Raw genomic sequence first — 13,732 nt, 5'->3', positions numbered from 1 at the left:
AGAAATAGCCAATGGGAGCTCACCCCAGTATTTCTGTAGATCAAGTAAATGTCAGGATTGCAGCCTAAACTCTGTCCCACAGTACAATTCGAAGAACACTTCCTTGGAAATAAGCCTCACCTAATAGACCCAAGTAGGATTCTAGGTAGACCTGTTTAGAATCATTCTCCTAGTGCTTTTACCACCGGACCATTCAGATATTTATACATATCTTTGCAGGACTAAAGTGATTAGCATGGCAAATACAAAATCAAACTCAAAATTAGGTGCAGGGTAAAATATTGGTTTTAATTGTGACTGCAAACACATTCTGTACTTCCCAGGAGACAAATATAAGGTTTTAATGTGTCCCTAACTTTATTGTGGGGACAATTTCTCAACTAATATAAGCAAAATATTTATATCAACATTTAGATGTATTTATATGTACCTTTGTTTTTCTTGTGTTTAGCTAGAAAGCAAATGCTACCTCATAAAAAGGGGGTCTTGCAAACTGATCTTGCCAACTTCACAATAGTCATGTGCCAAGCGTAATACAATCAGAGGTTAGAAAGACAATAGGTGGAAAATGAAAGAGCAATTTATACTCTGATCCACACTGACCACTCAAAAACACTGTTGCCCTGGCATTATGCCATGGACTTTCAAAGTGTGTCATGCCATTGTAAATCAAGCCAAATAAAAATCCAAGTTGAGCAAGACTGAATCCTGCATACAGGATTTGTGTTGCATACTTTGTGAATATAATATAAAACATCAATCATTCCTGAGATTCCAGCCAATCAGAACACACACCCAGGTTTATGGGTAATCAGGATAAATAAGATGGTTGCATATATTTTTTTTTAAAAAAAAAAACTTCCAAGTTAACACAACACAGCTGAATTAGATTACATTTTTTATTTCCATATTTTTGTCATTCTAGCCATATACCTGCTAGAGAACCTTTTCCCGAAATGGCTACCACCCAATAATATCCTCGTCCCTGACCTCCATCATCTCCACCAAAATGTAGAGTCTCTGATCAGCTTGACACATAGAATCTACATGCATATAATTTGTTCACACATAGCCTCTGTGCACACAAAGACAAAGAATGCAGACAGAACGTTTTCTCCCTTTCCCAAAATACGTCCTCATACAATGTGTGACTAACTCATGGAACTGAGTAATATGGAATGTGGTGATGGCTACTATCTTTGATAGCTTCAGAAGTGGATTGGACAACTTTGGTCAGAGTGGACAGAACAGAGCTGGGGAACCAATGGTTTGACTCAGTATAAGGTACCTTCATATATTTATACGAGAGGCCAAGCAGGATGCACAGTGTGATCTGGGTATTTGAGGTTTTGTTAATCTCCCTTGCTGATGAATAGGTTGCCCACAACCTCTATTCCCAGCCAATGCTGGGGAAAAAGGGCAGGAAATCATCATTGCTCTGATGCTGCGACATCACTTCCAGTGCAGAACTGGTGGTGACATCATTGCATTGAGAGATGCTCTAGGATTCCACCAGAGCCCTATGGTAAAACCACATCATTTTGGGAAATCCTAGAGTGTTGGCGCGACACAATGACATCACTTCTGGGTTTGTACCAGAAGTAATATTGTGGCATCAGAGCAATGCTAATTAACATGTCACTGCTGGGGGGGTATGGGGGGCACCATCAGTGCAACGGTGTTGCATCACTTCCAGGGGGAAACCAGAAGTGATGCCATGCCACTCTTGGATTCTCTAGGAATCTAGGAATTACCATGGCAATTCCTAAAGAAGAATGATGTCACTTCAGGGTTTTCTCTAGAAGTGATGTAATGCCATTGGGTTCACGGTGATTATTGACCTTATTTTTCACTCACCAGCTGACACAGTAGTGGGAAGCAAAGGGAGTCACTGTTACTGACGGGAGGTCTCTGCCATAGTATGAGAACCAGCAACCCAAAAGCAGCCCAAATGGGTGACATGGGAGCATTAAGATACCCCAAAAGAGAGAAAAAGAAACCTAAATCTGTAGGGTATTAGAATTGACTAGATAATGAAAAGAAAATGGGAAGCAAGGAGAGCTGCTGGTAAATTAACATTTTAAAAACAAAAATCATTTTTTGAAAACTGGGAAAGATTCCCCCCCTTTTTTAAAAAAACTGTTTTTCATCAAATTGTCTTGTAAAAAAAATAAACTGGCCATCTCTTATTATAGAGGCTGGAGATGGTACAAGGCACTGGGCAGCCAAGCAGAGATTTAGTAGCTAGACCTTGTTTTGCACTATTCCTCAAGGCTGGAGCCAAAATACACAGTTGGAATGATAATATCTGAGCTATAAACCAGTCTGTTTAACCCATTACATAAATCTTCCTGTTCTTCCTTCCACCTGAAGCATTTCCCTGACCGACAGAATTAAAAACAAATATTTCTCTCACAGAAATAACTAAGATATCCCTGGATGAGGCAGCTCGTTCATTTCCAGGAAGGAAGCTGAGAAAATCTAGTTTTGTGTCTTGGAGGGAAGACAAGACATTACAACAGGCCAGGAGCCTCCAGCTCTTCCAGGCATCCTCATCTTCCTACTATTGTGCCGATAAGCTTTTTTATTCAATAACACACTGTAATTTGAACAATAGTTCAAATCTCTTAATCCCAGGGACACTGACATTAATTAAAAAATGTATCAGGGTAAACTTGTGCCTAAAGGTGGGATTACTTGTTTTTGGCTCTCTTGCTCATACCAAAGAAGTAATCCCAATTGCTTGCCAAAAGACAAATCACAATTTTGCATGCCAGCACTGGAGCCCAAATTTTGGAAAGTTTGCAAAAGCAACAGCATGAAAAATGGTGTATTTATGTTTGAGAAGTGACATGAAAGGGGAGTAAAGACTACGAAATGGATTCCATCATATGCTTTTGAGAGTCCAAACTCAGTTCATCGGATGCATTGCCGTACAAATCCATCATCCATTATATACACAACAGAAGAGGGGGAATGTTACCAAGGGAGGTTGGTTTAAAACAAGAATCAATCCACAGACTAATCAGTACACTCAGCATGTGTGTAACACTCTCCCAACTGTTGTTAGATAGGCAAAGCCTCAAACCTAGCGCAGGATAAAATTAGATAAGCAGATAATACAGGAAGGCAGAGAAGTACAGCTGAGGAAATTAACATCTGTAAGGGGTGACTTAAACTCTGACTCACAGAAGCTTATACTGGAATAAATTTTATTAGTCTTTAAGTGCCACTGGATTTCTTTTTTATTCTGCTGCAACAGATGAACCGTTACCCATAGGAAATTATATAAGACATGTTTGCCAAGAAGAGGCAAAGAGAAAAAGAAAATGCAACCCGCTACAAGCAGCGTGACCTTTATGAAACTGAATCTTTGCAGCATACAAATCGTAACTAAGTAGCCAAAGCAGTGAACGTACGACATTTGTTCCTTCTTCCTGGAACATCCATTTCTTGAAACAACTTACATAGTTAATTGCAGCTGCAGATTGCCTAATTAAAATAATTTCTAAACAGATTTTGACCATGATGAGTCCTAAAGGGTGGCTTACAAAAACAAAACAACCCATTTAGAATATATTGCCCCTTTACAATATATTACACAGCAAAATAAATCACCTTAAAAACACCATTTTAGGCCAAAAATAACCTATTTTGCATAGTCATAATTGGAACTAAAGAAAACTCGACAACACCTTCTCTTAGTGAACCAATATACTTAATTCTGACCTTTGATGACCAACTAAAGCTGGGCAATATCATAAGTATAAACCACAAACAAACACATAGTTCTCACCGGATTCCCCCTGTGGACTTGCATTTAAAGCTAGCATGGCAGCCCTATATCACGGCCTTCCAGATCCTCAATAAACTGCAGAAGGCCATAAAAATGGTAGGTTTATCATACACCTTGATAGCTGACCTGATCGTCATAATAAGTCTGGATGCCATATTTTGTGACCATCTGACCTAAAGATAGCATCCTCAGAATTCTTGTAAAAGTGAAAAAAAAAATTAAAACTATAGATTTCACTATGCATGACTTGGTCAGAGGAGTAGCAGAAAAATGCAGAGCTGGTATAATATTTTAAGAAAGGTGAACAAATATTAAGTGACACCCCCCCCCCATCTCCAGCTCTTGGACCCAACATGCTCATGCAGTCCCATCCTCTACTTGTACAGCTTTTTTTGTTTTTTACTTCCACTTCAGAATAAGTCACCACATCATGGTTAGATGGGATGACATATTCCTAGCATGTCACCTTTTTAGTCTCTCATGTTAACTCAAGTGACTAAAAGTTTTGCTTCTCATGTTCTCCTATGCTTTACAGACTTCATTGTGCTTGTAGTAGAAGCCTTGTAACGAACACATTAGAGAGCAGAAATAGAAGAGTCCTGTTGAAAAGATTTTGGGTTGAAGCAAATCCTCCCATGACTAGAGCAAGTTCACTTAAGCGTTTTGTTGGCCATCTTTCCCTTCCCTCTGCAAATCCCTCAGCAGGCACTCCCATAGGCTGCTGTTAAGGGTCATGGGCTCTCCAGAGCCATGTGCACAGGAGGCTGCAGCAATAAGACGAAACTGGCCGAAATTACCCACATCAGTCTTGCGCACATGGAGCAACCTCCACCGGTAAGAGTAGCCCCATTAGGATGGGGAAGGGAGGAGAGCAAAGTCGAGAGTTAGTATTATGGGGAATGGTATCTGGAGAAGACAAAAGTAATTACTACAGGAGAATTACTCAGCTTTAAGGTTGACAATGAGGAAATTGTTCAAGGCTTTCTGTTCCTTGGCTCCAACATCAACCAAAAGGGAGACTGCAGCCAAGAAATCAGAAGGAGATTGAGACTGGGAAGGGCAGCCATGAAGGAGCTAGAAAAGATTCTTAAGTGTAAGGATGTATCACTGGCAACCAAGATCAAGTTAATTCATGCCATTGAATTCCCTATTACTATGTATGGGTGTAAAAGCTGAAGAAAGTTGATAGGAAGAAAGTAGATGCCTTTGAAATGTGGTGTTGGAGGAGAGTGTTATGGATACCGTGCACTGCCAAAAAAACAAATCAGTGGGTTAGAGATCAAATTAAGCCTGAACTGGCCCTAGAAGCTAAAATGACTAAACTGAGGCTATCGTATTTTGGTCACATTCTGAGAAGACAAAAGTCACTGGAAAAGACAATCATGAAAGGAAAAGTTGAAGGTAGCAGGAAACGAGGAAGACCCAAAAAGAGATGGATTGACTCTATAAAGGAAGCTACAGCCCTCAGTTTGCAAAATCTGAGCAAGGCTGTTATGGAGGACATTGATTCATAGGGTCACCATGAGTCGGAGGCGACTTGATGGCACTTAACACACACACACATCTGGAGTTAGGAGGAAGTGGGAAAGAGTGGAACTGAGGGTTAGGATTTTACAATGGGAGAAAGACAGGCAACAGAGACTGAGAGGGGGGAATTCTTTCAGCGTTCATTGATCAGCGGTGTTACATGCATCAGTTAAAATGCTAGCAGCAAGCTGCCAATTTTATATTTACTGTAATCTCACCTCCAGGAAGATTTAGTAGGAAAGACACAAATTTGAAAATTAAGATTCATTAGGCATTATTACATTAAGAACTACTGATAGTAATTAAATATGAAGCAAACTAAATATGAAATGATGCAGAAACTAGAACTGCCTGACAAAATCTTATTATAATTGCAATAGTCTCTAATTCCCCAGTAGCCAGCTATAATTAGAAAGAACTATGACATTACATTAATGAAAACAGGAAGTCCATTCAGTTTCTGGTAGAAAATTAATTCAGTACTTCCTATTTACTTTCTTAGTTACAAGCTATAATGAATTTTAATATACATTAAGGTTTGGCTAAATCAAATTTTGTTGCACTTTCTAAATATTCCAAACCCTTTTAAACCATCAGTCATCTTTTGAGAATGGAGGAAATAGCAAACATGCCTATTTAATTAACAATCAGTAGAAGTCATCCAAATAATATTAATTCAAAAGCAACTCTGATTCACACGGTAAACTCTTTTAAGAGGCACACGTATAGAAGGCCCCACGTGCCAGCACTGGTCACACAATTCAGCAGCATATATACTCAAACTGGAATGATACAGAGAAGAACAGCCCCTGCGCAAGGATGACACACAAATTCATCACACAATTCAACAGCCACTGGCCATTTTATGCAGGGTCAATTTTGATACTCGCTCAAAGCTGCTTTTTTAAATCGCCCTTTAAAATGACTCTTCATGGTCCCGATGCAAGAGGAGAAAGTCAAACAAATTCCACCACCCCCACTCGCCTGCTTCTTCATTTGCATAGCCATTAGCAACGTTCGCTTGCATAGCTAAGTCATGGCTGTGATTTCTCATGGTTCTTCAGTAAACGCTTCGATGCAGGGGCGGAGCAAATACAAAAGGTCGCATTAAAGGGGCTCTTAAGAAATGCAAAGCAGGTATGCGCCGGGCTTCGCAGCGAAGGCTGGAATGACGGCTCAGTGTGAAGAAATCAAAAAAATATGTGGGGCACTTCAGCCTGGAACGCGTTGCTAATTACCAGGCACAAACGGCCACTGATTGGACTCAACCCACTCTGTCAGGTGATATAAACAAGAAATCACAGAACTCTAGAAGTATCTTAGTTCCTTAACGAATTGCCTGCTAATCCATACAACATCCTTGCTACATTTTAACAGAACCCACAACTCAGCACAGCTAAGTCTCCCGTACAGGGCACCTGATAAGACAGCAGGCATCTAAAACAAAAACAAAAAACACAATTGATCTAATACCTGCTTTTCACAACTGCCTTTAAAAAGTTGCTATTGGTGCACTTTATGTCTCTTTTACTTGCATTGCAGCAAAACCTGTAGGCAGCATCTGGTGTTTCACGAAAAGAGCTAAAAAGATCAACTGTTGAGTGAGGACATGCGCAGTCCCAGAGTCCACTATAACAGGGTAGACCAGATGACTTTAAAAGAAAGCCAAATCAGAACGAGTGCATGTAAAGGGAGCATTCGGCTCAGTGGTTCCAAACTGATAAAAGGAAGTATTTCTTCACACAACGCATAGGTAAATCGTGGAACTCCCTGCCCCAGGATGTAGTGATGGCTGCCAACTTGGAAGGCCTTAAGAGGGGAGTGGATATGTTCAAGAAAAGGGCTATTCATGGCTACTAGTAAAAATGGATACTAGTCATGATGCATACCTATTCTCTCCAGGATCAGAGGAGCATGCCTATTATATTAGGTGCTTTGGAACACAGGACGGATAAAGCTGCTGCAGTTGTCTTGTTTGTGGGCTTCCTAGAGGCACCTGGCTGGCCACTGTGAGAACAGACTGCTGGACTTGATGGACCTTGGTCTGATCCAGCATGGCCTTTCTTATGTTCTTATGTCCCTGGTCATTCTGAACCTCAACTGGTGCCCAAACTTGCTAACAACCATCAGTACCCCTTGACATTCCCTATTCTGGGAAAATTCAATGGGACTGGATACTCCCTCTTTCTTTTCCAGACCAAATGAGTTTACCACTAGGCTCCTGGCTTTCGTCGCAATGCGGCACTTCCGGATGTAAACTGGAAGTGAGGTAATCCCACTGGAGCAGCCACGCTATCTCTGCTCCTGAGCCAGCCAATGGCTTGGCGGGCAATTGCCTGCCAATCCAAGCAACCTGGCAACCCTAATTCAGGCACATGGGCCTGAGTTAGCTGGCTGCCATTTTAAATGCTGGGGGGGGGTTGTACCATAGCCTTTTGCAACAAGCAATGGGCAAATCACAAATGAATGAAGCCTGTGCATTCCTCTTTAATGTTATTATCAATGCTAACAGCAACTCATGTTTCCATTTAATGCTTGTGTTGGGTCTTGGTGGTGTAAAGGGGAGCCTTTGTCTAGAGGCCTGCAATGACCCTCAGAAGGCTGGTATCCTTCTGTCATCAAACTAATGGTCCAGTATTCCTCAGGTGCTTGAATCCAAACTTGCTTTCTCATGCATTAAGTCCCACACCATCTTTTCATGACTCTTCATGACTGGGCATCTAAACCATTTCTCTCTTTGGCTAAATTGCAGACTTAAGGGAAAGGATGCTCTGCGAGCACAATTTGTAAGCCAGCTGGAGGATCATGATATTGAAACGAAGGCTACTAATCCTTAAAATGAAGGACATGCTTGCCAGACAATCCCAATTGCATGTTTACAATGCACCAAGCTTAACCAGACTTAGATCTTTTGTTTTGAGTACTGCAGGTGTTCGAGGGCTTAAATAGGTATGCACTGAGATGCCTTGATTTTATGCATGTGATTAGCCTTCATAACATGTGCCAATGTCATTTTGAGCATTTAAAATTCTGCTTCCTCTAAAATGAATTTAAACATTCTCAGTTTAAACAATGCATAGCTCTTTAATCATATTCCCTACCTTTGTTATAACATGATTCAATGCAAATCATAGCTAATAGGGTTAAAACAATCACTGGCATATTATTGTTAGTGGTATTGTGGTAAATAAGCTGTTAGTCAACTAAAATTCCTGTACAGCAACGTTCCTTTAACTGTTTCATGTCAGCGGATGTCTTCTTTTGTTTCTGTAACAACAATTTCTGAGCAAAAGGCTTCATTTGCTTGGAAACAGGGTGGAGTCATTTTATTTCCACTAATTTCATTTTGTTGCAAGGGCCAAAGTTTTCACAAGCTGCTGATGACTGTTACAGTGCCATCCAAAGGAATGACACTCTTCTAAACCCATTGTCTCCAAGCAACTTAGAAGGGTGTAACCCTCCTTAGGGTGGCTGTTAGTATCACAAGCTGAGCTATACCGACTAAGAAAACAATGGGGAAGCAAAAACTGAACTGCAGCAACTATTATGATGTTTTTGTGACACACATATGGGAACAACTAAAGGTCTGTATTTTCTTATCTGTGAGATAAATCTCACATAATAGCAGCAATGTAAAATATAGCAATTTTTAATCATTAATTTCTGAGGGCAGATTCAGACTTCAGGGATGCTGCTGGGAGAAGGAACCAAGTAATTTACCTAACTGGTAGAGAATCCAGCTACAAAAAAGTGGTTTCCACACCACTCCAGTAATATATAATTTGAAGGAACAAACATATTTTTTGTTTGTTACAAAAATTGTTTTGCAGCCTGGCATTGATAGTGGATGACTTTAGAGCCAGGCGAATCCAGCTTCTCATAAGCTGCTAATGGCACAAAAAGGTTTCTTTAACAAGCCATAATGGCTAGGGGCCACTAGGTACTGCATACACCACAAGCCCAATTGGGAGCTAAAGAGAAAACCCATTTGGAGTTGGAATGTAGCCAACAAGGGAGAAGAACAAAGTTTTGCAGCTGGCTGGTAGAAGCAAACTTGGGGCCTCCAAGGACATGCGGTTTTACTTTCAGAGAGCTGATAATGCTTTACAGACAAGCACTGTCTGCCTGGTTTCCTCCTTCACGTTCACCGAGCATATTTGTAAATAAATAGATATCACAAAAATGCCCCAAGTCCCACAAGGAAACAAAGTGGTGGGTTGCACACATTAACAGTACCTATTTGGAAAACCTCGATATGTTCTTGGTACTTTTCACATTGGATCTACCTTGTCTCGGTTTGTATTCTCCTGTATTAGATTTTATGTGAGTCTTATTTTACCTATCTGTCAGCAATTAGGAGTGATCCTCACCGACTTTTGAGAGATTTATTAATCTTTTTTAATTGGATCTTGTTTTAAACTGTTCTCCTTTTGCAATATCTCCCCTGTTCGGTTGTTTGTAGCTTTAAATGCATCTGCCTAACGGACGTACAGTTGTGCCTCTGATGACGTGAGCTCCGACTCATAAAAGCTTATTCTGGAATAAATCTTGTTAGTCTTTAAAGTCTATCTGGACTCCTTTATAATTTAATATAGTTTAATTACACGAACTATAAACAGGCAAAATCAAGGAGAAAAACAGAGAATCGCATACCATCTTGTGAACAATTTCCAGTGACGTTCCAAGCAGGTGGAATCTCTTTGTGAGCCATTGCTAGCGTAATGTCATGATCCAGTGATTGAAAATCTTCAGCCATTAAGCCAGCCCTGCTGAGAAGTGTGCAGTAACTAGAGGGAGTGAGGCAACCAGCTTGGTTCCTCAGAAAACGCGCTACCTCAGAAGCTGTGTTCTGCTTATAAGTAACAGATGAGTAGCCCAGAGTCTCAGGCCCGCCTTCTTTTGTGTACATGACCACACACACGGAAACATCTTCTTCTTCTCCATGAGCTGAATAAATACATAAATGGTGAGACATTAGCACAGTACACATTTAAGCTAACATATTTCCAGGTTGCAGTATCTTTTTCTACTCACTGAAAGAATACTTTTAAATAACGTTTGCTTCCCTTTTGTTCAGATACTCTAAGGACAGAGCTGTAACTTTACAGTCCAGCACACATAAGCACTGGAATGGGCATGGGGCATACCATTCTGGCTTTTTTTTTTACAGAGTTATAAAAGATATAAACTAGTTCCATAATTCAAATCCTACCAAATTTCCATCCAAATTTTTTTTTAAAATAGATGTAACACAATACTGCTTTTACCATTCCAACTTCTCTTAAAAAATGCCAATCCTTGAAGACAGCAACAATGCACTTGAAAGGACATGGGCAACGTGAAAGAAAGTACACAGAGATGAATTACACACATAGGGCACTTTCACACATACTGAATAATGCTCTTTCAATGCACTTTAACAATCATTTGCAAGTGGATTTTGCTGTTTCACAGAGTAAAATTCAGCAGCAAAATGCATTCAAAGTGGATTGAAAGTGAATTATTCGGCATGTGTGAAAGCACCCATAATAGAGAGGCTGCCACTCATCAGGGCAGGAAAGGGCTTTCTCTTCACTGCTTTGCCCTATGTGCCTTTGCTGGTTGGAATGGTAAAAGTCTGCAGTTCTCAAAATGTAGCAACTCAGCTCCCCATTTTTATTTAAACATTTTCAGAAACCCTCCAATACCTCTCTTCCCGGCACCGGCCATGTGCCAGGCAGCCCTCTCTCCTCAAAATGAAACCCCTCTCTAACAAGATGACACAACTATGTGACAGAACTGAGAGCTATTGTAGTTTTGTGTCAGATTAGGATCTGGAAGACCCAGGCTCAAATCTCCACTCTGCCATGGAAGCTCACTAAGTCACACATTTGCAGCCTAGCCTATCTCACAGGGTTGTTGTGAGGATAAAGTGGGGGAGAAGAGAATTATGTCAGGCACTTTGGGATCCCCCATTCGGGGCGAAAGGCAGGGTATAAAAGAGGTAAATATTAATCATTAAAATAATAATAAATAATAACACTCACCTGGAATAATAGATTGAAGGGTGTCATCAGCAACACGCTTGGCAAAAACCACATGTCTCTGTGTTGAACCATCGTAAACAAAGTAAAATTCAGCATCCTCCAAGCGAATTGTGTAAAATTTTCCATATACAGTGAGTTGTCCCTGGAATATGAACACATATCTATATGTAGATATAGTCAGCTCTAGCTAGATATGTACAGTCATGCAGTATAGTTAATTCTAGGTTTTTTTCCAAGCTCCATCAAGAAACACAGATAATGACTTTCACTCTAAATTAAAGGCAATACTTATAAGATTGTAATACACATGGGACAGACCCAAAGTTAAGCCCTCTAAAGTCCTACCAATATTGGTGGGAGAATTACAGTAAGCAGATACTTAAATCTCTCCCATTGAAAGCACATGCTTAAAATTCTCCCATCAAAATTAACGGGACTTCTATGCTTAACTCCAGCAAGATCGTGCCCACGATGCTTCAGCAATTTTACCCCAGATTTCATTAACTCCTATAACTGGGGTTGAAAGCAGGATTTTAAAATATCAGCCACACACAAACAATTAAGCAATGATTAATCTAGCCTCTAGCATAACTAGCAATGATCCTTCTACATTAGTACCCTTTTATAGCAAACATATTAGACTTATTTATTCCAAACTTTAGATGTTTTGTTAACCAAATCAAAGCGCTTGCCATGTCTATATTAATACTTCTGAATTTATGCTAGTTCTAACAGGTACCAACCCACACTTTTTCTAAGCAATTGAAAGTAACAAGCCAAGGCAAGCCTTTCATGCAACACCTTCAAAAGAGAACAGTAAAAGGATTTAAGTCAGAAAACAACAACATCTGGCATGTTTGAGGGAGGAAATTTAGACTGAGCTCTGCTTCCTTAAACGAGCAACAGCAGCTGACTCCACTAGTGTTCCTGGTTACTACAGTTACTTCAGACAGAGCTGTCCCTACATGACCGAAACAGCCTGCTATAGAAAACAAAATTGCATAAAGAGGTGACAAGTCTGTCACAGTTCAAAATGTCTCTCATAACACATCCAGCCTAGCTCCGTGAGGTGAGAAAGTCAGCCCATTATTTCAGGTGAAAGTTTGCTGGTGCTGGCCACTTGCTGAGGCAAAAGATCGCTTTGCACTCCGGCCCTCACAGGATAAAAGAGAGGCTAGGGTTGCCAAGTCCCTCTTTGCCACTGGCAGGAGGTATTTGGGGCGGAGCCTGAGGAGGGTGGAGTTTGGGGAGGGGAGGGGCTTCAACGCCATAGAGTACAATGGACAAAGCGGCCATTTTCTCCAGGTGAACTAGTCTCTGTCAGTTGGAGATCAGTTGTAATAGCAGGAGATCTCCAGCTACTACCTGGAGGTTGGCAGCCCTAATGTAGGCATATATCAGTATTGATTGTGTTTTAGGAGGCCCAATCTTGTAATGTTTAAGACCAAACTAGTCACAATGACCAGAACCTTTTTGGCTGGCAGATATCACGGTCACAGTCCAGAGGGTGGCAGAGAAGGCAGCAGGTGGGCTGGCAGAGAACAGGGCAGCCGATATACTCTGTTGAATCCAGTGACACCATCAGCAGGCACAATGCAGGGATGAATAGCCTAGGAAAGAACAGGGTGGGCCAACCTGTGGCTCCAAGCAATTGTCAGACAGGAGGGGCCAAACCACAGCTCCTAAGTAATCGGTCCAGGCCTCAGCAAAGAGACTGGCCACGCCCGGCCCCTGGCAGACCTTAACCTTGGCTGAGTATGTTCAGCACATGGGAGAGAGAGACACACACACATGCAAGTGTTCACCTGCGCTCGTGCAAGCAGGAAGGCAAGCACACTCACTCACATACACACATGGGAGCACACTCCCTCACTCCGGCATGTGCCGCTGCCACCACCCAGACTGTTGCATACTCCCAGCTCTGATCCCTGGGCTGAACATGAAACACTTTATGGCGCCTGCGCAGAAGATAACATTGCCGAAGCACTTCAGGAAATCCAAGAAGGAGGTGGGTGGCTGATGGACCGGGGTTACGGAGGAGCCCGCTGTCTGTCGGGGGCATGACCGGATGCACTACTCATCTGGCAGGTAAGTGCCAGCACCTTTTTGTTTACAAAAAAACACTGTGCTTAAGTATCCTGCAGCAATGCCAGACACCCTGGAAACATCTTGACTCTAGAACATTGCTGTTTCCCCATTCAAGACACATAAAAAGAATGGAGGCCTTGAAGAGAGGTAAGGGCCTCTTGTGAAGGAGACATTCAAGACCCATCACATTCCTGATGTCATTAGGAGCACAACAGAGTTTCCAAGTTTTAAAATAGGCTGAGAAAAATACAGCTCATGTTACTTAAGTCCACTCTAAATTGAACCAAGGAACTTT

At 41.3% G+C, this 13,732-nt stretch overlaps 1 protein-coding gene and 1 pseudogene across 1 annotated transcript in view; one reads left to right on the top strand and one right to left on the bottom strand.

The window, feature by feature from the left end:
- ARHGEF28 (Rho guanine nucleotide exchange factor 28) overlaps nt 1–13,411 on the bottom strand; it is a 138,475-nt gene extending 125,064 nt beyond the window's left edge. Inside the window, exons 1-3 of the mRNA XM_056849020.1 lie at nt 13,223–13,411; nt 11,350–11,491; nt 9,977–10,270 (exon numbers count right to left, since the gene is read on the bottom strand). Coding sequence (XP_056704998.1) covers nt 9,977–10,270; nt 11,350–11,491; nt 13,223–13,411 — 625 coding nt within the window. The remainder of the gene's footprint in view (nt 1–9,976; nt 10,271–11,349; nt 11,492–13,222) is intronic.
- LOC130477217 (U6 spliceosomal RNA) lies at nt 6,078–6,177 on the top strand (annotated as a pseudogene).
- Nucleotides 13,412–13,732: the final 321 nt, after the last annotated feature.

This window comes from Euleptes europaea, chromosome 4 (genome assembly GCF_029931775.1).
Source record: "Euleptes europaea isolate rEulEur1 chromosome 4, rEulEur1.hap1, whole genome shotgun sequence".
Classification (NCBI taxonomy): domain Eukaryota; kingdom Metazoa; phylum Chordata; class Lepidosauria; order Squamata; family Sphaerodactylidae; genus Euleptes; species Euleptes europaea.
This window is presented reverse-complemented; position numbering and strand designations above follow the sequence as displayed.